General features: G+C 46.4%; 10 protein-coding genes across 10 annotated transcripts; 5 read left to right on the top strand and 5 right to left on the bottom strand.

Annotated features, from left to right (window-relative positions):
- Nucleotides 1-600: 600 nt before the first annotated feature.
- On the top strand, nt 601-2652 carry N7487_009048 (alpha-amylase; the record flags this gene model as incomplete). Its single annotated transcript, XM_056876778.1, has 8 exons — nt 601-883; nt 940-1043; nt 1093-1248; nt 1297-1405; nt 1463-1625; nt 1672-1837; nt 1897-1948; nt 2009-2652. The coding sequence occupies 8 exons, from the start codon at nt 601-603 to the stop codon at nt 2650-2652; spliced, it is 1677 nt and encodes a 558-aa protein (XP_056728966.1).
- A 1030-nt stretch (nt 2653-3682) lies between these two features.
- Nucleotides 3683-4522, top strand: N7487_009049 (GPI anchored serine-threonine rich family protein; the record flags this gene model as incomplete). The annotated part of the gene is made up of 3 exons (XM_056876779.1): nt 3683-3942; nt 4008-4189; nt 4338-4522. The coding sequence occupies 3 exons, from the start codon at nt 3683-3685 to the stop codon at nt 4520-4522; spliced, it is 627 nt and encodes a 208-aa protein (XP_056728967.1).
- Nucleotides 4523-6758: 2236 nt separating this feature from the next.
- Nucleotides 6759-6959, bottom strand: N7487_009050 (FMN-binding split barrel; the record flags this gene model as incomplete). Its single annotated transcript, XM_056876780.1, has 1 exon — nt 6759-6959. One exon carries the CDS (start codon nt 6957-6959, stop codon nt 6759-6761), a length of 201 nt encoding a protein of 66 aa, XP_056728968.1.
- Nucleotides 6960-7202: 243 nt separating this feature from the next.
- Nucleotides 7203-7765, top strand: N7487_009051 (transcription factor domain-containing protein; the record flags this gene model as incomplete). Its single annotated transcript, XM_056876781.1, has 3 exons — nt 7203-7265; nt 7320-7508; nt 7532-7765. The coding sequence occupies 3 exons, from the start codon at nt 7203-7205 to the stop codon at nt 7763-7765; spliced, it is 486 nt and encodes a 161-aa protein (XP_056728969.1).
- A 1382-nt stretch (nt 7766-9147) lies between these two features.
- On the bottom strand, nt 9148-10101 carry N7487_009052 (sulfotransferase family protein; the record flags this gene model as incomplete). Its single annotated transcript, XM_056876782.1, is given in 4 exon segments — nt 9148-9426; nt 9463-9663; nt 9696-9980; nt 9994-10101. Coding segments are annotated over 4 exon segments (873 nt in total), but the record flags the coding sequence as incomplete, so codon positions are not given.
- Nucleotides 10102-12390: 2289 nt separating this feature from the next.
- Nucleotides 12391-13795, bottom strand: N7487_009053 (uncharacterized protein; the record flags this gene model as incomplete). The annotated part of the gene is made up of 2 exons (XM_056876783.1): nt 12391-13047; nt 13103-13795. Coding segments are annotated over 2 exons (1350 nt in total), but the record flags the coding sequence as incomplete, so codon positions are not given.
- Nucleotides 13796-14738: 943 nt separating this feature from the next.
- On the bottom strand, nt 14739-15992 carry N7487_009054 (uncharacterized protein; the record flags this gene model as incomplete). The annotated part of the gene is made up of 5 exons (XM_056876784.1): nt 14739-15008; nt 15091-15423; nt 15488-15768; nt 15855-15927; nt 15978-15992. The coding sequence occupies 5 exons, from the start codon at nt 15990-15992 to the stop codon at nt 14739-14741; spliced, it is 972 nt and encodes a 323-aa protein (XP_056728972.1).
- A 303-nt stretch (nt 15993-16295) lies between these two features.
- N7487_009055 (Glycoside hydrolase/deacetylase beta/alpha-barrel) lies at nt 16296-17093 on the top strand (the record flags this gene model as incomplete). Its single annotated transcript, XM_056876785.1, has 1 exon — nt 16296-17093. One exon carries the CDS (start codon nt 16296-16298, stop codon nt 17091-17093), a length of 798 nt encoding a protein of 265 aa, XP_056728973.1.
- Nucleotides 17094-17660: 567 nt separating this feature from the next.
- N7487_009056 (SDR family NAD(P)-dependent oxidoreductase) lies at nt 17661-18679 on the bottom strand (the record flags this gene model as incomplete). The annotated part of the gene is made up of 4 exons (XM_056876786.1): nt 17661-17847; nt 17918-17967; nt 18029-18087; nt 18145-18679. Coding segments are annotated over 4 exons (831 nt in total), but the record flags the coding sequence as incomplete, so codon positions are not given.
- Nucleotides 18680-19611: 932 nt separating this feature from the next.
- N7487_009057 (DUF4246 domain-containing protein) lies at nt 19612-21950 on the top strand (the record flags this gene model as incomplete). The annotated part of the gene is made up of 2 exons (XM_056876787.1): nt 19612-21102; nt 21141-21950. 2 exons carry the CDS (start codon nt 19612-19614, stop codon nt 21948-21950), a joined length of 2301 nt encoding a protein of 766 aa, XP_056728975.1.
- Between the last annotated feature and the right edge of the window lie 5437 nt (nt 21951-27387).

Here is a 27387-nt window from a genome sequence, read left to right on the forward strand (position 1 = left end):
TAAATGTTATGGATTGGCCTCCTTATTCACCTGATTTAAACCCGATTGAGAACCTCTGGGCGTTATTAAAGGCAGATATCTTAAGGCTAAGGCCTTGGTTACGAGAGATGCCTAATAATCAGGAGACCTGGGCCGAGCTAGTAGATGCAGCGCAGTATGCATGGGAGAATCTGACAGTGCACCACTTTGTAAATTTAGCAGAGACTATGCCGCACCGGGTGGAAGAGGTTATTAAATACGAAGGTTGGCATACTAGTTACTAGCTAGTTAGTTAGGTGTTTCTAAATGAGAAGTTTTAAACGGCAGAAAATAAGTGGGGCCTAAGCCTTCCGAGGTACTGGGGTGCAAATACTCATGCAACGCCACTGTATATGGAGGGATGTATTACACATACAATACAATACCCACTGTACCTTACTGTACATCATTTTGATCTAGTAGTTTGTGTACTTCGTACTCCGTACCTACAACATAGGTACATATGTATATGACATTCACATGTTGTCAAATTCAAATTTTTAATTTGAGTAACCTTTTCATTGTCTCTCATTCCATCGTCATTTGATTCTCCTTCCACCTGTCATGCAAACGCCACCGACAATGTGGTGGTGGAATGTTTTGGTGGTTGCTGCCATTGGGACAGTACAGGCGGCTTCTCGAGACCAATGGCTCGGTCGCTCAGTCTACCAAGTGGTTACCGATCGCTTTGCTCGATCCGATAACTCAACCACCGCCTCTTGTGATGCAGGACTGGGAGATTATTGTGGAGGGAGTTTCCAGGGCATCATCAATAAGCTGGATTATATTCAGGAACTCGGCTTCGATGCAGTTTGGATCTCTCCGGTGCAAAGCCAGGAGTCAACTCGCACGGTGGATCTCGCAGGTATAGTCATCCCTACTGTCAGCGGATATAGAGAACTAACGATTGATGGATGATAGCATACCATGGGTACTGGCCAAACGACCTGTATTCTATCAACTCTCATTTTGGTACTTCCGATGACCTCCAAGCATTATCTACCGCGTTGCATGACCGTGGCATGGTGAGTCGCCCGCTGCCATGTCTACTAACGAAACTGACGTGAAAAATAGTACTTGATGCTGGACATCGTCGTCGGTGACATGGCCTGGGCCGGAAATGCCTCTACCGTCGACTACAGCACGTTCAATCCATTCAATGACCAGAAGTATTTCCACGACTACAAGCTACTTTCTGAGGACCCTTCGAATGACACATGTGTCTTGGATGTAAGTCTGCCACCGCGTGTTACGAGAGCATTGCTAAGTATTCATCAGTGCTGGATGGGTGACAACACCATATCGCTTCCAGATCTGCGAAATGAGGACCAGGAAGTCCAGCAGATTCTGGGAACCTGGGTTTCGCAGTTGGTTTCAAACTACTCCAGTATGTATATACGTTCCCTCTCTATCCGACGGAATTATTAACCGTTATCCTTCGTAGTTGATGGCTTGCGAATCGACAGTGTCTTAAATATTGCCCCCGCCTTCTTCTCCAATTTCAGCAAGTCAGCGGGTGTTTTCACTATGGGGGAAGGTGCCACAAGAGACGCAGCTGGTTACTGTTCTCTACAGCCCAGTCTAAGCGGACTTTTGAATTATCCGTTGTGAGTAACTCGTCTAAATGAACAGAGGGCATGTTGACACCCTTAGGTACTATATCATCTCGGAGGCCTTTAACACGACCGACGGAGACTTGAACAGGATCATAGAGTCTATCGACTACGTCAGGACAAATTGTGAGGATGTACTGCCCCTGGGAACTTTCACATCGAATCAGGACGTTCCTCGCTTTGGCTCGTATACGTCAGACATATCGGTAAGTCGAGTGCGTCCAGAGTTTTGTCAGCATGTATTGACTTTGTCACTCCTGATTAGCTGGCTCGCAACATTCTCACGATCAGCATGCTCGCTGACGGTATCCCCATCCGTATGTTGCCGCCTACTCAAATCGAAACGAACCCCAAATATACTAATAAGAATAATACAGTCTACTATGGTGAAGAACAACACCTGTCAGGTGCATTCAACCCTGTCAATCGGGAGGCCCTGTGGCTTACCAAGTACTCGATGAACTCGACGTCCCTGCCTTTGCTAGTCCAATCATTGAACCGCATTCGATCGTATGCGAGCGGCGACGGAAAAAAGTCCACAATCGCCCCGAAGTCAGGTAGCGATTATTTATCGTACCTATCATTGCCAATCTACAACTCAACAAATATTTTGGCCATGCGTAAGGGATTTACTGGTAACCAAGTTGTGAGCGTCGTGTCCAACCTAGGAGCCAAGCCAGCCACCAACTCCACCGCCAAGATCACCCTTGGCTCTGACGGCACAGGATTTTCCTCCGGCCAAAATGTTACTGAGCTCTTGTCTTGCAAAACATTCGTGACTGATTCAAGCGGAAATCTTGATGTCGACCTCGGCTCGGATGGAGGACCCCGAGTGTACTATCCTACAGAAAGCTTAAACCGAAGCACCAGTATTTGTCCAAATCACAACCAAACATCGACAGCCTCTTCGGCAAGTCCAAAGACCTCCACCGGCGCTGGTATTTCAGTATTCGGTTTGGCGTGGGAGATGAGGACATTGATACTCACGGCTGCGTTGACCACGTCCTACGTTTTCATCTAATTCTCTAGACCGCCATTCCTTCTGTTTCGATGATGTCTCATGTACTGCGTAACAGTTTTTTGTTTTTGTTTTAACCTTTTTTTTTTCTGGACGGCTTGTGCAGGGGTTTTACTATAGACGAGATACTCCATATATTTAATTTTATTGCTTTCATATTGCATCTGGCGAAGTACCACGGAAAATTAGGAGACACGTTGAGCAACTAGAGATTCCATACTTGGGCAAGAATCCCGACAATCGCTTTTACCTATTGGGCACAACATTGGAACACAGTAAGACGACATGCAGACCTACATGTACATATGTAGCTTATCTGTTGAATGTTACCAGTCATGGCCCGTAATCTTTCTCTGTTGTAAGTTACGATACAATACAACGAAAACAGATGTCTAATTTATGATAACCCCGATTCCAGCCCGGTCGGTGAACCCGGTACGGAGTATTTACTGCACTTCTTAAAACGCTAACCTAGCGCTGACATGATAGTAGCTCTTAGTTGGAAGTTTAATCTTTTATTGGCAAGCACCAAAGGTCACCATGTGCACCTAGCGCTGACATGATAGTAGCCCTTACTTGCAGGTTGAACCTTTTATTAGCAAGAACTACAGCACACAATCTGTTTTGGACACTTGATTGGAAAGATAAGGTGCAATGATCACTTTTATGAACCCAACACAACAGGGCGGGTCACTGAGACAGCTGATTCTAACCTTGGAACACCCGGGCAGTGCCTATTCGTTGTTACCTTACGTGGGCACTAGAATGACCATTGAATTTTTTCCAGCCTCTCCACAAGAGGCTCAGCTCATGCTGGAGATCACATTATGCTTCTATGCAAGGCTTCCAATATCTCGTATTCTCAATGCGCTCGGCTTCAGCTGGAAGTTACTGGTCTCTGTATATACATATGTAGATCGTTTAACAATATAATTCTCGGTCTACCAACCAAAAATATATAATCTTTTCCTAGGAAACATTGGGATATCCCCCAACTCCCTCTCCAATTATTCAGTAATTCCATTCAATCAAAATGCGCTACTCATTCACCATCACCGCCCTGAGCCTCCTCTCATCGGCCTTTGCCATCACCGTCACCACCCCGTCATCAGACACGGTGTGGGATTTCTCTACTGCCAAAACTATCAAATTCACTAGCGATTCCAGTGATCCTTCAGTAATCAGTATCATCCTCCGAAGTCAGGATGGCTCCTTCCAGACCAAATTAGCCGATAACGTCAAGACCTCTGCCGGCGAATACACGACCCAGCCTAACCCTAGCATTTCTAACGGGTATGTAGAAGATAGAGTGGGTGAATAGAGAAGAACAGAGCTAATACCATTCTGTCATGCTTTAGAGATGACTACGAGATCCAGATAATTGATTCTGCGGGTCAGCTCGCCGTCAGTAACATTTTTACTGTCAAGAAGGGCGCTTCGGATGATGGTACCACGTCCTCGTCTTCTTCCACCTCTTCCTCTTCTTCCACATCTTCCATCACCACCACTTCTTCCTCCTCCACTTCTTCCACGACATCTGGTGCGATAACTTCTGCATCCGTCACCACCACCCTGACGTCCTCGGCATCTTCAACTCCGTCATCGACTAGTGCTTTGTCTTCAGGCATGACGCAACTCCGCACAATGTTACAAAGCGATTATACTAACATACCTTTTTTTCATCGCAGACACGACCACCACCTCCTCTTCTACCTCTTCTTCCACGACAACTTCTTTCACCTCTGCCGACGCTTCATCCACCAGTGCCTCCGCGTCCGCTCTGCAGTCGACTGGCGCTGCGTTGCCTCAGTTTAGTGCCCCCAAGGGAGCGGTGGCTCTACTCGGTGCTGCACTTGCGCTTCTCCAGTTATAGATCATATTCATGAAAGCTTGTGTCGGGTTGGAGCGGAAGTGAGTGAACTAGTACGATATAGTCGAAATGACGGGGTTATATCTATATACCAAATCGAGTTGAGCGATCCTGATAGTTCGTAGAGCCTAGTTGTATAGTCCGAACGAACGTTTACATCTGAATTACGTAGAAAAATAGTATTCACTTAACTTATAAACGAGTCTGGCTATGTTGGCTCTCCAATAGGGGGTGGACGACCGAGCCTGAGTGCTGGTTATAATACACTACTTAAAAGTTTTTAGGTGCCATGGTTGTACAGGGGATAAATATCGCACGTGCCACCTGAATGCCGATAAATATCTTGAACAGGGATATGGAGCAGTTTTATCATTTGACATTGAAGGCGGCAAGGAGGCGGAATTCAAATTATGTGAATGGTTTCAAATGATCATCAACATTACGAAGGTTGTTCTCTATTTTGATCTCAAATGGACATGATCTTTATTTCTAGCCTTGGAGACTCGAGGATATCGCTTATGCATCCTTGGACCACTACTCACCAGCAGCTCACTGATGCACATAGATTTGATACGGGAGTCACAGAGGACCACATGCATCTGTCCATTGGTATTGAACATATTGAGGACATTAAGGAGGATATCCACCGCGCTTTTGCATCTATTGATGTATCTCAGCTGTCTACTTCAAGTATTCAGACGCAGCTGCTTCATCCACAAGAGCCAAAGTGCGTAATCCAGGCTTTATTTGGGTCAGGTCCTCTGCTACTCTCTGTCCTCAGCATTTGATATGCTCTGAATAATGCAATCAATTATTACTAGGGTTTCAATATCGATATATAATTATAAGCTATTACTAATAAAATTAGTTAATATCTTAAGTGATAGTAAGTAAATGTAAAGAGTATATATCACAGTAAACCCCCGTTATAACGAATCAATTGACACAGGGTGAAAAATTCATTAAATCCAGGTATTCGTAAAATCCAGGTGCTATATATATTAAATATATTATGTTGTATTTAGGGTTTAACCACCATTGTATACCTTAAAAAGGTTCCTAATATAATTCCGCTTCTATATCCTTGATTTCCTTACCTTTACTAACCTTTCGTAACTAACTACTTTTATAGAGCTAATTTTGAGGCAGGTACATTCATGGATAGTTAAGATCGATCGGCGAGGCATCTTCATTGGCTGAATTTGGTCAAGTGCCACGTGACTGTCTAGCGAGGCATTTAATTGGTTAATATTGAGGCAAAATAACGTAACAAACCTCCTTGGAACAAATTTTGTATGGGAGAAATGACGAAATACCGAAATTCGTAGTAACGAGAAAAATTCGTTATTAGTATGGTGGATCAAATGAAGCACCGGTTTTATTTCGTTAAATCTAGGTATTCGTTATATCCAAGTTCGTTACAACGGGGGTTTAATTTATTGGTTTGAAGTTGTTTAAATATGTCATCAGAGTTGAAACTTGGGCGTAGTAGTGGTGAACTTGTTATTAAGAGCGGGAAAGCCGCGAGCACAACCGAAATTGAATGTATATTAATTTGCTACATATTTCGAATAAGCTTGCTGTCTTTGATTTCTCCCGTCAATATATCCTCTCAAGTTGTCGGACACCTTCGCCCTAGGAGTCAAGCCGCTGTCTACCGGTTCCCCCAGTTGTTCCCACATCGGGATAACGCCTACCCACGGTGGGGTTTCGTTGTCCGGCCTATCGACCTCCATGTTCCTTGGATGTATCCCGGGCGGTCCTGTGCGCGTCTTAACGGATAAACTGTCGACTTTCACCTTGATCACATAGACCAAGCTGACCTGGCATGACGCTATAGGGTTTACCTCCTCCCATCGATTGGCAACAATATAGTTAGTGGCGGCGTGTATGACTGCGCTTGACGGCTTTGCTCTTGATAGGTGTGCATGTTCCGTGTATCACCGCTGAGTGCTAGTTGAATGTATGGCCGTTTGGGACTGAAGAAAGCACAAGACCATCGACTTGGAAATATCAGCAAAAATCAACGATGGGGCTTGAAAGTACACTACCTTTTGTAGCCATGATGCAAACCTTGACCGGATCCAATGCCCTTGACTGAGTCTCTTCGGCGTTGTGGCCTATATTGTGGGTCTCTCGGCTAGCATCTCTAACTAACTCTATAATCCTAGTACTGGGATGTCCATATAGGTAGACGACATTTTTTAATATTCTTCTCTTTAACTTCATTTGTAGGATCTTAGTCACCTAAGAAGCTTTTGTCAACTTCATCTTCCTCGTCTTCTTCCTTCTTGATCAACGGAATCATGGGCAGGCACTGTGGTAGACCATAGTCGACGTAAGATACATAGGCCATAAAACAGTCGTCAAAGACAGCCTTTGCAGACTCAAAGTTATAGGTCCCGCGTTGAATATGCCTCCGAAGGGTTGCTGGCTCCATATCTATCCCCCTAAAATGGACCACTCCAAGGACGTTTGGAAATAGCAAGGGATGAAGAGCTCTGGTTGGATTAAACAGTGCGTATTGTAGTTTCCTCCATGTCGTATCACAGCTTCTTATCGAGTTTTATGGGGTAGCGTAGTCATATTGGCGTGTCCTAAAGTACGGATATTCCGGAGGCTATCTGATAGCATAAAGCGGGGTTGCTTCGCACGCTATCTTCTTCTCCCATACTCATGGGCCATGACGACCCAGTCGCGCAAGGGATGCATCGACTGCAAGAATGCTAAGGTCAAATGCGATGAGGTGTATCCGTCGTGTGGGACCTGCGCTTATCGAGACCGCAAATATAGCGGATAGGGTCGGTTATCCTATGCACGTGAACGCAGCATGATATCACCTAGGGGCTCCGGTGCTCCACCAGGCTCGGTCGCAGCGAAACGTCGAGCAGCTTTTGTATCTAGTGCTTTTACGCCCTCTTTACGGACGCCGATGGAAGATGAAGGGTGGACAGAAGAAAGGGCGATAGACACCTGGATTGTTGACACGGTAAGTTCGATAACACCGATTAGCGCGGCAGATTATATGAGATCAATGATCCTAGAAGCATCTACCAAAGAGCCCTCTCCCCTGAAAGGACCCGTCCTGATCCCTCTGAGCATGATCCTGGCAGCGGAGAAACCTTTGATCGAAGTCTACTTTATGAGGCACCCTTCAGAAATGGTTATGAGCAACGAGTTCTTCATTCACAAGATGAACAGAGCTATCATTTCACTTTTGCAGCAGAGTCCCACAACAGTCGGTGAAGCTTTAGCTACGGTTGGAGAAAACTACGTCAAAATATGCTGTAGAATATGCCTTAGTGTCGAATCGTAAGATGCAACTTCTCAGTCGCCTACAGCTGACTAACAAGGACGGAAATAGCCTAGAGCTGGGTTTGATGCTGCTACTTGCGCTTTGTAGGGTTGAGGTATGTTAAGACCAGGCAACCATAATCGATTACCCAGCTCGTGGACCCTTGATCTGACGGCAGTGGAACCACACTCTCCGCACTCATTGACAACGTATCTATGGTTCTGTAATTTCACACCCGTGAGGTAAAGGGGCTGAATGACATGGCGAAATACTTTGTCAGAGTTGTGACATGAAAATGTCTCCTGATCTCGCTCTCCCGCATGCAGCGCACCAAAATAGAGCCCTCCGTTTGGCTATATAAGCACTCTATGCGCCACGCTGACCGGCTGATGGGACTTACCACTGCCTAGTAAGCTCGACAGAAGCAGATATGAAAGCTCTCAGCATAGCCTACGAGGTCATGGCTCATATTTCCGGATCGCCTCAAGATATCAAGCTCTCACTCTGGCCTCTGTTTATTGCGGCATGCGAACTGGAAAAGCCCGAGGACCGGGGTCATGTAACTCGGCTCTTCGACGACATCTGCCGCGCTCGGCCCATAGTGACGGCAAGGCGCACCAAGTCCTTTATTGTAGATAATTGCAGCTGGATTGCATAATTGACTGCTACGGAACTTCGTCTAGGCACCGCTCTAGTCGAGTTTCCCAAAGGAATTGATCGTTTTCCAACGTCAGACTTATACGAAAGATTGGGAGAGCCTAATCTAGAGGCTGTTATTCGTATCGATGGAAATCCATTGTCGGAGGGCGTACCAGCTATTGTATACGTTCCCGGTTGGTTTGGCGCTTGTAGCGATAATATGATTTTAGTGGAGGAGAAGATCATTATTAACAACTTTGGAGAATCTTTCAATCCGCATAAAACCCTCCTATCCTCCAGCCACCTGAGGCCAGGTTCTCTGATAAGCCCCTCTATTTTGCCTCCGACATTTGGATACTTGTCTATACTATCTGGGAGACCTTTGGCCAGCGGCCTTTGTTTGAGGTTTTTATCCTATATACTGTACAGGGTGAATCGAAATCAGATTTACCACCTACACATAAAGATTCTTTGTCGAGCCCAACTTGAAGTGAAGTCACTTGCCTGAAGTGATCTGGAAAGTATGGGTCAAATTGACATCCTTTAACGTTATAATTGAAATTCCATTCCATACATTGATTTTAGGTCATTTTAGTGAATCATCCAAGGAGATCGCTTAGCCATGTAGTCTCTGGGATCCGTCCCTGCCACCAAATTACAATGACAGTGGTAATGCCGCCTAGAGCCACGGCGGTTATAGTGAAGTTGTGCAGACATTAAATGAGGTGCCTTTTGACGAGTTCATCTGTGCGCTCGGTGTAACTTCCTGGAGGATTAGCTCGGGGGAAGGGCTCGTCGGGAACAGGCTTGTCGAGAAACTATCTCTGTCATCAGCCATAGTTTTGAGAAAAATCCAGATTCCTCCCAATAATACCTTGCAAAGCGCCTCCCAGCCATGCTCGACAGACCACTCAAGCAACTTATCCTTAGGTACCATACCCCGGACCTTGTTGCAGTGGTCGCGATAGACCCACTTGGCGTTTCACTGCATACCATCTGTGGTGGTCACACTGTGAAACAGGCCTGGATATCCATAACTTAAGTAAAGATTGTACAGCCAATGAAACTCCGCAGAGAACCACTGCATCCCCCGCATAGTCCATGATTGATCGACCCCTTGGACGATGGTTTTTTCGATGCTGGGGTACCAAGCGTTTATATCGGGACGCACATTGAGGATCATCTTGGCGTCTGGGTAGGCGGCGAGCAGCTCAGGAGCAAAAAAAGGGACAAGGAGTCAACCACAGCCTGGTTATCACCGATGAGAATGTCGAACTCCTCGCTGGTAGTTTTCACGTCGCCATCGCCAGCACCGTTGTATTTCCTCCGCACTAGCTCTGTACAGTGTTGCAACTTGCTGTCATCTGGCTCGAAGACCAAGTCCCAGCCATGATATGCTGGGAGGCCCAGAATTCGCAAGGCCACGCTTAATAACTCGGTTCCGGTGCGAGGTAAGCCTAAGCAAAGCACCTCAACGGATTTGCTACGTTTGTGCGGAGCTAGTTCGAGGAATCCATAGAATAACCGCTATAGGGCGTACATTGGGGCTTGAAAAAGGGTAAAGCTTGCGTGAGCTTAGGAAGAAGGGTCTTTCATATAAGTAGTAGCCACAATCGGTCGCATTATTCTCAGAGCAGGCCGATTGGGGGCCTGAGTAACAATGCTATTGGCCTGAGTACGAATGCGGCTGGGGGCCTGGAGTCATTTTCTGGGAATCAAGTTGCGGTTCTGAAATGCACTGTTTAAGGCAAGATTGACAAAGAGTACTGACGTGTATGCTTCGGAATGAGCAAGGACTGATCCGCATGAATTCGCATAATGAACAAACGATACTTTCCTGGTTGATGTTGCTCATTCTGTTTATATTTTTCTATAGTTAGGGCGATCGCATTCCACGGGCCAATTAGCCCCGCTGCAGGATCGAATGTACTGCGTTTCGATACAATTCAGCCCGGTGTAAATGATATCTACACTAGTTGCTGTAATACCTCCAGAGGTTACGATTACTCTTCAATTTCAATCGGTTTCTCGGTCTCTAGTGCACAAACTGGAGATCCGTTTAGATCTACCATTCTTGTAGCATGTGTATGATGGTTGTATTCTCTAGTAGGTCTGTGGGTCACGACCCAGTATTATAGATATAGGTCTAATCATAATGTATGAGTAGTGCGTATCAGGGTGACAGGACAATACTATCAGTACAGGGGACCCACCAACCATCTTGTGCTTCCAAAATTGACATTAGCTTTAAAAAGCTATCTGCTAGAGTTGGCAGGCTGGCGATCGAATCGGAGCAGACAGGGAGAGGAAGCGTCGGGTTCGAAGAGATTTAACTCATTGGGGGAGGTTCTTGAAGAACATACATAGCTTCTAGAACGTTCTATAGACCAGATAGAGACAGCAGCAGCTTGCCATTCGACGAAGGACCAATCATTCTCTTGCGAGGGCAACTAAACCGCGGATCGGATCTCGTTGCAAAGTCTGTGTGATATTCCAAATCTCTAACCTACCCCGAACGACCTCACAAGCAAAGGAAATCCGCTCCTTCCGTAATCTGACGGTCTGTCAAGACTAGGTTCGTCGATGGACCCTTGTAAATCCTTCCAATCTCTTCTCCCGGCCACAAATAGAACCTCCTTGATCTACTGCCCGTGGATCGACGCTGGGATCTGTATCGTGCAACCGTACCTGCGTCTGTCTAAATTCAGGCGTGGTGTTTGATTGGTCCATTGGGTGCTATTTGTGTCCAGGGCTTAGTGCAGCGACTGAATCTGCCGGTCTTTTCCATTTTTGGAAAATTATTTGTGGTCCGTTCGATGACACTAAAGGTTTGAGGGGATCAACCAGTGCAAGGACGAGCGAGAACCACACTCTAAGAGAAATTTAGGATGAACACTTACGGGACAAAGTTACCGCCCACTACAATAACGAGAATCGGCACTACAAAAATTCGGTTCCGGTTTGCTTTCTTTCCCAGAATAATTGGATTGAGTTTTGATTTAATGCCCACAAGCCATTGACGAGGGCCCTTCTGATTAGACTTATGGTAGAGATATAAAGATCTATCAAAGGGATGAGAGACCTGTCGATCTGTTATATTTGTGACGCTAAGTGAATCCGAGTACCGGGATGGAAGACGGGAGAAAAGCGGAAGGATACCCATTATTGTAATAGCTTGCTCATTCATATAAAAAAAGTGGATAGAACCAACCTCTCATAGATTATTACCTCTATGAAAGGAAATATAACGAATATATAAGCAGCATTTTGGCGCAGGCGTAGTGTATAGATGCCTGGACGTACATTCGACTTACCCATAACTGCTGATTCTCAAGGCTAACATAATGGTAATTCGGTGTCTGAAGATAAACCAACTCTTCAATTTTCTATTTTTGTCGTGTTGGAGGATTCGTGCAGCAACTTGGCGTCGGCGATTTAGAGGGCCGTGATGATGTTGGGGGCGGTAGATTTTCGAGTGGATGAAACCAACAACATCAATATATTTATATTTATATACGAGGTAGAGAGTTGTTGTGATCTGAAAATGAGGCATTTTTTACATCCACCCGTTCGCATTGATTATTTCTAAAACCCTAAGTCTGTTTTAGCAAAATCACGATAGGCATCATTCTGTGGCAAGTCCATCGACTCCAAATAATCCAATCGCTCGCAACTTTCAATATACGTATCTGTCGAGCAGAATGAGAGCCTGCAGATGGATTCTGCATTTTTCTATATTATGGATGAAATCTCATCTATCCGTATTTATATATTTACTTCGTCAAGACCTAGCAAGCAAAAGGATTGGGAAATGAATTACAATTGCTTCCAATTTTTCTAGCTGTAGTAACTTTGAGGATATATAAATGCATCTATGACACTGCTGTCTAAATCCAAAGTAGAGCATCAGTATAGTGATAAGGCATGAGAGAAAAGGTTATTCAAAAGTATCGATGCTGACCATGCATCCCTGAAAGCTCAGAACCTCTACAGCATTAACAAGCAACTCTTGGCTGGTGTGCTCTCTGGATTTCGCAGTTAAAGTTCCTGTTGACGACTCACCGCTCAACACGAGAGATATATCCTCAATAGCAAGCGTCAAACGCATGCTGTGTTCAACATCGGGTCCCTTAGACGGCAACAGCTTTTCGGCCTGGTGAAACGTTTGATGTACTGGTGCCAGTTGAAATATCACGCTCGACATATTCATACTGGCAGGCGAGGAATCTTTAGGGAAGTATGCGCCTAATATGGCATCCCCTTGACTAGTCTTTCCAGACACCAGTAGAATCCTGGCTAGTCCAGTTGTGGACAGGCAAGACTTTAGAGCCTTGATATTTACCTTCTGAGAAGAATGAAGGATTTCTGGTGTTTCGATAGGAAAGTCTTGGGGTAGGCTCATTGAAAGCTGACTTAGGAGAGGAAGATTCATGATTCGCCCCTTAGGAGGAGGCTGTGTCTTGACTGATGGCGCAAACAGTTTTTTCAACGCGTTCTGTGCTTTAGTCACCGATGATGGGAGAGTCGGGGATGGAATGGGTTTGGCCGAATGCAAAGGCCCGAGAACTCGACGTAGACCCAGGAACGCGTTTTGCTGCTTAGTGTCAGTATATAACTATTTGTTGTTAATGGCGTATTTTAATACGCACCATTGAATTGCCAATAATGTTGTCAAAGGCTGTAAAGGATACAGCGGTTGATGACCATCCGTCATGTAAGAATGCTGCCAATAGGCAATCCGTCGCTGCTTCAATCTCCGATAGGGAGAATGTAAAAATGTCTGGGTCAAGACCAGCAACATGCAACTGAGTAAGGAGCATCAGCCGAAGAAGGGGCCTAAAATCTTCGTTTGGGATTGATCCGCTTGTCAATGTAGAGTTTGAGGAAGGAAAATGTTCCGGAGGGGGATATTGGGGTCCTTGGCTCACAGCGGTCGGAAACTGCACATTGCGCTTAAAATTCCCATACACAATAACTTCAAGAGCTTTGTGAAGGTGATAGTCGTCTCCTAGGTTTCGAGCCGATCTGGCGGAGCTCCCTTGCGACTCTGTCAAGCTTTGAAACAACAGGATTCGTTGTTCAGCACTGAGACTATCAGGGTAAACAAGTGATGCTTCGTTGTTATCTCTATCTAGCAGCTTGCTTCCTTCCAGCCTAAGCAGAATAATCATTCCTGTTCGTAGCACATCTAGCGACAGGGTGCAGTGCGGAGTATTTTGATATGGAAATGACCCTAGCCGTAGAAGGCAACGGTGTATGATCGGAGCTGCTTCGGCTATGTATGAGGCCAATCCGAGAGGAAAAGTGCTCATCATGAAATCCTTTAAGTCCGATACCGTCCAGACTATAGCATGTTAGCCTCGTGAAGCTGAGTAAGAATAGACTCTAGGCCTTGCATTTTGCCGAATCTGATTCGGTGCAGAAAATGTTGAAAATAGTCTGAAACCATTCCCTTTTAACATTACTCAAGAACAATCGTGATAGGCGCCATTTGAATTGTTCCTGAAGTTTTTCTGGCGTCTGTCAGTAAATTCCGTCGCGTAAGGCTTGATTTTAAATTGGTCATACCGCGGGTTTGCACTGGTGGGAGAAACTCTGTGGGAGACTCTTTGGCTACTGTCTGACCCATTGCCGAGATTTGAATCAATCGCACTATCACAATTATGGGGAACTGAGATGTGGAAGGAGGGGAAAAGGATAACAAGGGGATGGCGCATTGATTGGCAATTGATCAGCTGACCTGGGAAATTTAAAAAACGATGTCAACAAAATCTGCCTTGTCGTGTATCTTGACACGTGAAATTAAATGTTATGCTTTGACCGTTGAACAATAAATCTCAATCGCCATTATACTCTATGGCGGCATAATACTGCGGCCCTCATCTTAATATGGCTTGCTCAATAATCTCTGCCCTAAGACCTTGATGATATGACCAGAAAATAAGCACTCAGTATTCATTGATTGGTAAATCCGATTTCGAAAGTCACCGTGCCTTGGATCGCCCACAATTGATTACCTGTACAGCATACTGTTAATAGGCTTCAGGCTGAGTATCAGATCAAGGGCCATCAACTTGAAGAAAGAAACAGTTAACAGCCTTCAACAAGGCTCTTGGAAGGAAACCAAGACTATAGATGAAATTCAAGCGACAAAATCCAATTTGCAATAAGCGATTATACCGTAGCGACATCGTATATTCTGCCGTTCATTACGGCTTGGTTCAACCGAGTAACCATGCCATGAAAGATACACTTTCCGCGGAAAGGACTGGTTTCCCTCGATATTTATCTTCCTTGATAAACCCCCTTGCTTTTCCCTCCAGGTGCCTCCAACATATAGTCCCTAAGCGTCGTAAAGTTTAAGTCCGGATACAAATCTTTACCGCTCAGATAACCCAGATATGCAGCATGTTCCGGGGTATTATCACCACGGATTCCCCAAGAGAAGGATAGCTGAGAAACCGTCAGCATAGCCAATGCCGAAATATCTTTCTGATTTTGTTCGAGTGCATGACGCGCCTGTTCAAGGCGTTCCTTGGCCTCTGCTTCCGATATCTGTGCTCAAGAAAAATTTAGTATTTTTATCGAACATAATTTCTTCAACCGAGAACATGATTTGGGGAGTATGTAGACTGACGTATTGGCGGTCGAGCTTTTCTCCGCTTACACTCTCTAAAAAGTTGTATACCTCATTTCGTGTGTGAACTTCATTGAATACATGCACTTTCTTGTTCAGGGTTCGTGGATCAGCGATGATCTTTGCAACATAGCGTCCAACATCCCTGATATCTGCCAATACACTTGGTACATTTCCATCCAGGCCAATAGGCTGGTCAGGACGGCCACCAGGGAGGAGATAATCGAGACGTCCCGAAGGAAGACGAGGAAGTGTGATTTGATACCACCAGCCAACGTCTACGTACGTGTACGGCAGACGTATTTTCTGGATGTGGTTGAAGTTTTCTTCTTTCTAAAAAGGACATCAGCAACGTCATGTGGATTTCATCAAAGTAGTCCTCCGCAGCGCGTATTACCTCACAGAAATCCACAACGCCTCTCGGGGGCACAACAACCATGAAAGCCGACTGGACAAACCACTTCACCCCTGCTGCTTTTGTGGCATTTGTGAGAGGACTTTCATCCCCGAGACTGCCAAAGAAAATAGCAGAGATGACCACATCGATACCTGAGAGAACCTCTGTAATTTTGTCCAGAGGGCCGCTCAAGTTGACAGGTATGATATCTACGCCCCGGTTTTTGAGTTCTGCATTGATAGGTTTGTTCAAAGACTCTGGCCGAGGAAGGCCTTGACCTCCTGTTGAATGTAGGTAATCTCAACTACAGAGGATGAGTGTATCTGGGCAAAAGAACTGTCACATACAAACTTCGTGTCAGAAGCACCTAACAGCCCGTTGATAATGGACTGTCCAGTTTCGCCACTTGCTCCCACGATAGCGACTTTGATCACAGGAGCCTTAATTTGAATTTTTGGAAGGATAATCGCAGTTTGAAATAGTGTAATACTCCCCTTTTAGTCATATATGTTCTCCCAGATGACAAAGTCTACTCTTAGTGAATGGTTAGGATCGTATGACGTCATTTATATTATATCTGAATGCATTTCTCATCATCAATCAGGTCTTTATAATGGTGGAATTTGCAGAAAATACTTTTTTTCCTTCTTTTCCCCCTGTATATTACAAACCAGCTGCAATCATATAGAATCGGAGCAACCATGACCCGTACGGACTAAACGGACCTCCAAGAGGTAAGCCTTACCGCCATAAAACATACCGACTCAACCTAGTCTACGGCGGCTGACCTGCAGCTGGGAACTAGATCATGGGCCGGCCCGTGCGCACCGGCCAGTGCGACATACAGATGGAAACGCAGTACGAGTACGGTACCCGGGTTGGCGTCTGGCGAGTGGCGCACTTTCTCGAACAACAGAAGATCAAGGCGACGGTGTTTGCGGTAGGTCAGTCGATCCTGAAGTCTCCCGATGCTGCACGGTATCTAGTGCAAAGCGGGCATGAGATCTCTTCTCACGGGTATCGCTGGATTGATCACCATGCCTTGCCGCTTGCAGTTGAGAAGGAGCAAATCGAGAAGAATATCGACGCTATCCGCGAAATCTCTGGCCATCCACCACGGGGATGGTATATGGGTCGCCCGTCCGTGTCTAGCAAAGGATTGGTGTGCCATGTGTTTGACCAGCAGGGGCTCGAGTTGCTATATCAAAGCGATTCGTACTCAGATGAGCTGCCCTACTGGACAGCGCACCCCTTGGATCCTCACAAGGGCCTGCTGATGATTCCATATACGTACGATGTCAATGATAACAAGTTTACCACCTCGCCGGGCTTCACTAATCCCCGTGACTGGTTGGAATATTGCAAGGCCACATTTGATGTGTTATACGAAGAGGGCTGCAACGGTGAATCCAAGATGATGACTATCGGTCTTCACAGCAGGCTGATTGGCCGGCCTGCGCGCTTTCAAGCACTACGCAAGCTTGTTAACTACATAAAAGGCCACGAGGGTGTCTGGTTCGCTACTCGTGAGGAAATTGCTCGGCATTGGATTAAGACACATCCATTCGATGAAAACAAATTGAATCGGATTCCGCACTTTCTATAGCAACCTAGTTAATCAAATGAGACAGTTAGAGATCAACTGAAAGGAATCTTAAGATACGACCCAAAAATAAATACCTACATCAACCAGAGGAGCTGGCCTTTCTCACCGCAAATAATATGGGAAAATCTAGCAGCTATACATGGTGTCATACAACTAATGTATACGTTCTATTATAACCCATCTAGCCCATTTCTAACAAATCTTAATCTTCATAACCTATCCATTGCCCTATCAAAGTGTACTTAGGGCATAGCGCTCTCCGATCGCACCATTCTAATCTTTTGTGATTACAGTATGTATGATCAAAGGCAGGAGGGAGAGAGTTGTATTAGAGAGGAAGCAAAGCCCCCCCCGACTATGTACCTATGGAGCAGTAGACGCATGAGGCACCCGGTTTTTGCCCTGAAGCCAGGCCACAACATATATTATAGGAAAAGAACCCTAATCGGTCGCATCAAGCTAGCTGCTAAGAGAGATACGGGAAGATCAGACAAGGAGGGGGGAGGGCAGGTCCCATCCGCTTAAGTGACAAACGCTGTATCAACATAAAGTAATGGAAGCACCCATCTAGTTTATGGTATATCCCCCATCGGCCAATAAGGAGGCACCCTGCACAAAGGTCGCCTTGCTGCTACACATAAACAGGCACACGTCAGCAATTTCCGATGGCTGGCCCATCCTGTTCATCGGCGCAATGGCGATAGCGGACGAAAAAAGTTCACGTTGCTCCTCTGAGCCTTGGGTCATGGGCGTCCTAGGGAGGTGTAAATTTGAATGGCGAGCCGACCCGACCAAAAGAAAAGAACAGCAGAGAAAGTGCGTACTCGACTAGACCAGGACATACGCAATTGATGCGAATATTATCTTTAGAGTACTAAATCCAGCATAGATGGGTTAGCAAAGGCAGGGCATCAGCAGACAGAGGGCAGTCAAACATCAATGGCGTCGCTACGGGTGAGCGACATGACGGCGGACTTGCTGGCACAGTAGGCCGCTGAAGAAATAGAATTAAGTCCTCGTCAGATAAGCCAATCCTCCAGGAAACACTCACGTGCAGTCGATCGCAATACAACGCCCAGCTGGCTGGCAATATGAACGATAGCACCACGGTTGCCAGGTCGACCGTCATGGGGTTGCAACGGGGTCTGCGTTGACATTTGGGCTAGCTCAGCGCGTGAACATAGCCACAGGCCGCGAGAATTGACATTGTTAATCGCATCAAAATCGTCAAGAGTGAGCTCTGTTGATCGTTGCGTTGGACCCTGGATTCCCGCGGCGTTGACAGCGTAGTCAATACGCCCCCAGCGGGCCACGGTGCGCGCTGTCATGGCTGCTACTGACTCGGGTTGTGCGACGTTGACCATGATCACCTCGACCGCTGCATTTGGGGCCTCCTTAGCGATCAAATCCTGCGTTTGCGCCAGCCCTTCACCTGATCGGTCGGCTACGGCGATTTTCTGGCATCCGGCAGTGGCAAAATGGAAAGACGCACCGGACGCGGCACCAGTAATGAGAGCAACTCCAGGGAAAAGCGTCATTATGCAATGAGACAAAACTAATGTATACCCACTCTGCGGACTAACACTCCTTATAAAGTCAAGCTACCAGCCCACTTAGATTGCCTAATGAGCCTCGATATATTTATGCCAGAGAGAGTGGGCGATAGGATAGAAAGCCGATCTTATCGGTCAAGTTGATATGCCCCCGATCGCCGATAGTCTATTAGCCGAATTAGGCTACGACATCGCCCGTCTATAGGCACCTAGGAGGTGCCTATCGCCCTTCCACGGTAGGTGGCGGGCTATTTGGATTTTCGAGTGCCCGACCATAACGCCCACGGCCTATAGGTATGCCCATCCCGGGATGCCCACCATACCCACTATTATATAAATGCTAGCCGAACAACCCCAAATTAACCTCCCAACTTGCCCTCCACGAGACATCTGAAAAGTTGCTCTGCTAGGAGTGTCGGTTGCTGGTGTTTTTCACCTATAGAGTTTCTCTATTCACTCGCCTCAAGTGATACTAGCCCTGTAACCTGTAACTGAATGAATTTGCTCGTGTCAAACTGATGTTTTCCTTTTCCTAGCTATTTCAGAAGACATTCTCGCCCTAAGCTGAAAATAGACGGGGGAAGGGGGGGCAGTTTTTTTTTCTCTTCGGTCATTGTGTCGGCGTATGGTATCCCCTAGGTGGCTGTTTCTCAGTCGGGTGACATGTTGGCCGGAGACGCCCACCAGTGGGGCGCACTACCCCTAAAGGTGGATGTGATAAGAGAATGGTGTTTCGGCCCGGTCGTTGCTTCGCATGCTATGCTAGCCAACTACATCTCCACTAACTTGCGGAACGGCGGGTCCGCTAATTTGACACTACTCTCAAGGGAGTTTAACTAAATCCAGCTGGCTCAGGGAAGAGGGCTAAAGTGCCATAAGGCACCCATGCCCCACTTTCCTCGTCTTACCATGCCACCCCCCTGATTTTATTTCAGTTAACAGAAGATCTTCTTCACCCTCCCAAGATGGAAGATGATCCCCCTTCTCCCACCGATGATGGCGGCAGGCTCACCAACGAGCCCACCATCATCGCCTTTGATAACAGCGGCGAGGGCCCGCTCTGCGTGCCCGGGTTTGGCGCTATCCCTCTGGATTATGAGCTCCCGCCCGAGGCGCGCTTTGCCCACGGAAACAAAGAGTGGCGTCAGGCACCCGCTGTTACGGCACGTGAGCTGACTATGACCACAGTAATGAACCGTGTGACTGACATCCCGAACTGGCATGTTGACGTCTTCAATGGTGTGGTCGTAGCGCGCTGGCGGCAAGACAGCACCGCCTCCATCGAGATGAATCCCCTGCTGAGTGACCGGGCTTGGACCTGGTGCGTGCGGGAACTACGCGATAAGGCCGTCGAATATCGTCAGAAAAGACATATCCGGGTGTTTGACACTGGGTCCTGCGTTTGCAAGTCTGATCATGTTCCTGCGCTTGGAACGGGGGAGTTGGCTGATGAGTTCCAACGTGCAGTATTACCGGTGCTACGGACCCTCATCCAATCCAGCTTGTTGGATTGGCGGTCAAAGTGTACACTAAGTATCGTCGACCCGAACTTGTTTCCACTAGTATATGGGCAGAGCTTGGTTTTGGCCGATAGGGCTCGAGTGGAGATAGAGAATGTGCTGGGCGCGTATAAAGGAGCAACAAGCCTTGCGCCAACTCAGTTCGACAAGAGGACAGATTTGGCGGATGTCAAGAGGCAGATTGCACAGACTTCTCAGCCTCACCTGGGAGTCCATCCAAACTTTGGAACAGTGCCTCAATATCGATGGAGCGCGAATTATCAGGCCCTGCCGTGTGAAGTAGAGTTTGTCGGGGATGCAGGGTCGACGACGGTGCGCCTCACCTCATATATCAACAATTTGCACCCGATGCACCAGAACCTCTACCGTTCAATTGAAACCCTAGTGGGCCGGGCAATTCCGTTGTGGAATGACTGTCTGGTGCCGGGACAGCGCGGCTGGAGCGATATCCTGAATCAAGGCCAGTTGGGGCCGGTGCCACTACGGATCATTACTTATGGGGTAGAATGGGAGAATGAGCTTCCCGAATGGCTGCTCGCCTTCCGGGTTCCATCGGAGCATAGGAAATCGATGTACCGCAAAATCCGAGAAGCGCTTTTGAACAGTGCGGGAGACAACACGGAAGAGGGCCACAAAAGCTACCGGCTGGCGCAAAAACGGCTGGAAGGCTATCCAGACGTGGAGCGAAACGCAGACAAGGAGTTGCCACCCCCAGATTCAGACCTCTGGCAACGCGCAAAGCAGTATCTCGAGCTCCCCGAGGATGGATCGGCCACTCCCGTTCCTGCCCCAGAGGATTGGAAGCAATACCCCTGGAATATGATCGAAAGGAAGGCCAAGCGCCTACTGCGCTTCCGCCACCCAGAGCCAGGGACCGCATTTTCTTACGAAGAGTGGAAAACGGCGGGCCACAATGAGAGACCTGTGGTTGATCTCGTCCGCGAGCGGAAGGATTGGGGGAAATTCCATACAAGCCAGTCACGCCTCCCCACAAACCATCTACCATTCGGCTTCAGGACACTTTCCGCTCGCAAGGACTGCAAATAATTGTCAGCATGGAGAACATTGAGCTTTCGCCTGGCAACCCGGAGTACACAGGAAAGAAATGGGACATGGAAGGCCAGCTCAACGAGCACGTGGTAGCTGTTGCCATCTTTGCATACGATATCGACAATATCACCGGACCCCAGATCACCTTCCGTCAGAATACCAAGCTAGATGAAGGCTTTTATCGATATAGGGAGGATAAAGAGCAAGGGCAAAAGTGGCATCCCCGATTGCAGCCCGCTCATAGATGTGGGAAAGACGGCTCAGATTTCAATCAAGTGGCGGAGATCCTGGGATATAGAGGCTGGGACCTGGACACCAATAACCAAGGAGTGAGGACATGGCAGGATAAAGGTGCAGTTTCGGTCTCGCAAGGCCGTTTGATCGCATTTCCCAACGTCCTAGAGCACGGCGCTAATCACTTCTCCCTGACTGATCGGACTCGGCCAGGACATTATCGTTCCATCACGTTGTATCTGGTTGACCCTCACTATCGCGTCTGCTCCACCCGCAATGTGCCCCCGCAGCAGCATCACTGGTGGTCACAAGAGGTAGGTGAGGACCTGAAAACTGCCGGTCTACCAAAAGAGATAGTTGATGAGATCATGCAAAACACAAGCAACTGGCCTATGGGGTTGCCGGAAGCCCGGCGGCACCGCCAGGCATTTTTGAAAGAGCAGCACTGGAACAAATTGGTCAGGATAAATACCATGGAGTATCCGTACTTCAATTGTTGAATATATATCATCGGGGGCACTAGGAGGTTTGTCGGGAGCCCCAGAGGAAAACATATTCAACTTACCTTGGGTGATAAGAGTGATGGCTAGATACTACGGCAGTCTCCAACCGCCAGTGCAACATAACTCGTTTTTTCCGCAGTATACTTTATGATATCGGTATTCTATACATCTGAATACATCGATATCACTACTATTTCAGAATTAAAGTTCAATGCTTTTTGATTTCTTGATTATTAAATATTTTGATTCTGACCTAAGTAGTTACCTCTTAATACAGCGTTTTCGCACTTTCAAGTTTGCTCTTAAATTGTATACTTTAGTTCTATTCTTGAATAGATCAAAGATAATAGTCGAATACTCTCTTTGATCGTCGCCCCTTTCTCGGCAGTGAGATCACCATCTTCTATCGCGCTATCTATCGTAGCCAAGGTATCTGGCCACTTGAACCCGGACGCTGTGACTTGAACAAGCTCGAACGCCTCTTCCTTGACGCGAGCTTTGAGCGCGGCCTCTTGGATTTCAAAGACGGCCGGAGTGCGACCTCCTTGGTTTCCTGAGCCATTATGTTGGATGCCTGAGGCATCACCATGTGATAGAACCCATAGTAGATAGTACACCTGCTCTCTCTCCTCCTTTCTCTCTCCTCCTTTCTCTCTCCTCTCTCTGTCCAACTCAATACATACAGTCTTTTCTCTATGAGTACACTCGCACTGTATTACATTACCACAGCTTGTTCCAGATCAACTTTGTTCACGTTATCTTGCGCTATAGCATTGTTGGCGGCGTGGAGAACCGCCTCGAAGACGAGGGGGAAGGATCTCGCGTCAGCATTGATACGGGGAAGCAGCAGGCCATCATGAACCGTTTCTCCGTATGTTTGGTTGGCCCGCTTATCTGTCCACTGTGGATTTGGTCAAAACTTGTGTAATAGTAATGTGGAATTTTCAATCTTGCTTCAATTCATTCTGTGATGGCTAGAGGCTTGTGGGCAAGATAGGTTGTTCAATCATATGGTTGTGAGTAAAATATGGATATATTGTCTTAGTCTGCCCAACAGATGTGATGAATTGAAGAGACTACGTCGGATAGATGTTCAGAGAGAGAGGTAAATTTGATTGCTTACGTAGGTTTATTGATATTGAATGTACTAAAAAAAAACATGACTGGGGCACGTAACTGATGAATTTAGAGTGATGGATTGAGGGAGAGTAATGAATCGAGGGGAGTGATGAATTGAGGCAGAGTGATGAATTGAGGGAGTTTGCTAAAGCTAAGTGAGGTCATCAATGGCAGCCGTCTTGATGCGTGCCCAATTTTCTTACATTGTGGAAATTTTCTTACATTGTGTAGCTTTTACATGTAATCAAATGAAGAGAATATCGAAATACTGATACAGGCTGGTGTTGCCTTCCACAACAACATAATCCCATTATCTGTCATAGGACGGACTCGGATAGTTTAAATTCTACAATACAAGAGTCTCCTAGCGGCAGAAGTAATTTACAGGTAGAGTAGATTCACCACAGCGACGTAGATGCGAATTACAGGCAGGCCGGGTGCTATCGAGACAGATTATAAGCGGCCGCGGCAGCGCTGGGCTGCGACATTACACCACAACCAAATTTACTGACATTCCATCCGACCAACAGTTGACAGATAGCAGGCAATCTCCAAATTTATGCCCCAGCCCACACTTTGCCACTACAGATGTGCCTTAATCACTGATAACTTGTTCACTCTTACGGACATGTCGTGAGTGCTCTGCCGGATTTCTGCCATTCTGTCTTAGGGCTCTAAAGTGTGCGTTGAACTGCTAACTCGATGCCACGCTAACTTTTCGTTTTCGAGTATGACATAGACCATTCAACTTTGTAACACAACCTATCATACTTGGTCCTGATTATCCTTATGATTCATCAATCCAGTTGGAGCTCATCTGAGTTGCCTAAAAAATTGAAACTAAGCCGCCACGATGTGTACTTATTCTATCTACATCTGAAACTAGATAAGGTCTTTCTGTGACGCGGACTAGTGCACCAATATGGAGACAATCACTGCTCAGGTTTTCAAACTTGAAATATGTTCATCTTTATTGAATTCCTATAGCGAAGTTTTCTACGATATCATTTCTTACATCCGTCAAATTCGACGTATACCACTTTCAGATGCAGAGATTAATGTCACGAAGTCGCTTGCTGAGCCATTTACCTGCAGTGGCCTATTGGTAATTCTCCAAGAGCAGCTCCAAGAACATCCCTGGCACAAAGGGGCTAATGTTGTGATATCGGAGTGTCCAACATTGAGTTCATTGAGTGAAGGATTGCGGATCGGTTCGAATGATATATTGTGCTTATTGCATCATGTCTCAGTCCTCGATCTGAGACCATTCATATCCAAGGAGCAAAATTATCAAATTCAAGGCTACCAACGTGAGAGATTGTTCAGACTCCTCATAGCAGCCATCAATGCAAAAAAGCCAGGCGTTATTCTTTGCATGGGACAGGTAGGTTAGCTATAACTGGTTTTATCCATTCGAAAGGTCATCTCATCTTCTAAAAGGAACCAAGGACGATTCTGACGGATCGCTATACCCACCTCTCGGACGACTTCTGGAAAAGTGCGAAGTGGGTCAACACAATTGATACAGTGCGAGTGTACTCATAGAGAAAAGACTGTATGTATTGAGTTGGACAGAGAGAGGAGAGAGAAAGGAGGAGAGAGAGCAGGTGTACTATCTACTATGGGTTCTATCACATGGTGATGCCTCAGGCATCCAACAACTGTCGGAGCATGACGACCGGCATACCGGGGGATTTATTAATCCTACACATTTTTGTAATTAATGTTATGTAATCATGGCTCCATATAAATTGTACCAAGAGCCGATACAGAAATACAGAGAGTTGAATACCACTGATTGGACCCCTACATTTACAATACAGACCAATCCGACAACAACAATGCACCCAAGCCAATACACCACTACTATTTCTAACGGCTGTCAGAAATTACTTATGCGTGAAAAGCCACTTTAGCCTATACTATTTCTGACCGCGGTCAGAGATAGTAGTAGTCTGAAGGGAGTTTTCAATATATAGATAATTTCTGACCGCGGTTAGAAATAGTAGTAGTCGAAGGGTGCCTTAGACGTATAAATAAAACCGCCGTAGATTACTGTATTTTATTAGTATAAATTGTCAAGTACTATGCATTTATGCATGCTGAAATTACCAGGTCTTTACAAACCGGGAAATCAATGGACCGTCATGATAACGGTACCATACAAAAATACATACATTGCTTAATCAGCTATGTCCGCCGAGATTGGAAAAGAGCGGATCTTGTCATTTTAGTTAGTTAGAGAATTTACATATGTCAGATTTACCATACATTGTCGTATCCGTCTATTTCTGTCAGTTATGAGCCCGGCTTCGTTCCAATTAAGATCTGTCTACAACATATAGACCATCTTTTACCTAGCTGTCGCCGATTCACAGTGGTTTTGACAACGGTCAACCCCTGAATCGTCGAAGCACCCCTATCTCCTTCGAAGAAGATCAGATTCATCGACGAAAATCGACAATAATGAATATCATGTTAAGCCTCTCCGCGGCCTCCTCCCGCGTCATTTTGAAGGATACAGAATCATGGGATGCATGGCTCTCATATATTAAAGCAATTGCAGTTGCATATAAAGTATGGGATCAATGCAATCCGTCTCTTAAGGAGGAAGAACGTCCTAAATTGGAACCACCTGAAGAGATCATCTCTGTCAAAGATGCCATAAAAGAATACCCAGAACACTGGTTCAATGTGAGGCTATCCCTAAAAGCAGATTGGGATGCAGAGAACAGAGCCTATCAGTCGAAACTACAGGCATTAGATCTAGTGGCGGTGGCAATTAGGCAGTCAGTTGATACTCCCTACCAGCCCTTTATCATTGATATACCATCACCTTTGGAGCTGATGCTCAATCTCCACAAACGATTTGCACCAGAGAGCGATCCTACATACAAAACTAAGCTCCGTCAACAGTGGCGGAACCTAGATAGAGGCCTAGATCGGAACACCGATATCGAGAAATGGCTTCTAAACTGGGAATCGCTTTACCAATCGTGTAAGAAGGCAAGGATGCCAGAAGCAGAGGATGCCACGAATCAATTCCTTGAAGCAATCTCTATAATGTCGCCTGGATTCTATGAAACATGGGCTCTCAGAGTACAGGATAATCAGGACATCCCTTTCTTCGAAATCATGACTCGGTACAAAGCCCACTGGAAGATTACCCATGGCAGGCCGGCTGCGCAAAGAGGCATCTCAAAGGCTGCTTTCTCGACATGGCAAGGCAATGAAGAAGCAAAGCCTATAGAGGCAAGGAATGATGGCCTAGAAAGAAGGCCATGTCCATGTGACAGGGTAAAATCGAGAGTTCATATGCCTTGGGCCTGCTGGGAAATCTATGAAGATAGAAGGCCTGCTAATTACCAGCCCTCACCGGCATTGAAACAGAAGTGGGAGAAGGCCATGAAGGCTAATCCTAGATGGAAGGCAATTGTCGACAAGAAGCGAGCTGCATATGCAGAAGGCCAAGGGGGACCCTTGCTAAAGAGCAAGCGAATACAACCCTCGACGATGAAGCCTTTGGCTTCTTGACAACCAACGCAGTCAAAATTGACACCGTTATGTCAACAAAAATCAAGGATTTTGAAGCCACAACTACACCTACAGAAGACAGATGGGTAGTTGATACAGGTGCTCAAATCCACGTATGCAACAATCGGAGCTTGTTTAGCACCTTTAAAAGCGTACAGAGCAACGTCAAAGTGGGAGATACAGAGACGAAGGTGGCCGGTATAGGCACTGTGGTCATCTATGGTGTAAACCCTACCACTGGAAGCGCCGTTAAGATGAACCTATTTCAAACTAGGTACTCGCCAAACTTCCATAGTAATCTGATATCTCATGGATTGATGATGAAGGGGGGCCTATTAATGAATCTCAGAGCAAACTGCATTGAGACAATTGATGGCCATCGTCAGATCTATAAGATCTACCACGATCAGAAGCTATCATGGCTCACCCAGACAAGGGGTTTTATAACCCAAAAGGCATCAGATTTGAAGCCTGAAATGACGTTTGCCACTAAGAAATCCAATCAGGAGCCAAAATCTGAGGCTTCAATTGAGCTCTGGCATCGTCGATTAGGCCACATTGGCAAGGCGCGAATTGTCAAACTGGCAGAGATGACTGAAGGAATCACTATTGCAAGCAACCCAGGCAAAGAAATGCAGGTATGTGAAGCTTGTCAATTGGCAGATGCACCTAGGCAAATCTCTCGCCGGAAGATAGGCCAGGCATATGGTATATTAGGGAGAGTACACTTCGATCTAGTACAAAACCAGCCTGCCTACAACGGTCATATATGGATGACGCA

Source organism: Penicillium crustosum (assembly GCF_028827405.1).
Source record: "Penicillium crustosum strain IBT 35664 chromosome Unknown utg000003l_segment0_segment0, whole genome shotgun sequence".
In the NCBI taxonomy this organism is placed as follows: domain Eukaryota; kingdom Fungi; phylum Ascomycota; class Eurotiomycetes; order Eurotiales; family Aspergillaceae; genus Penicillium; species Penicillium crustosum.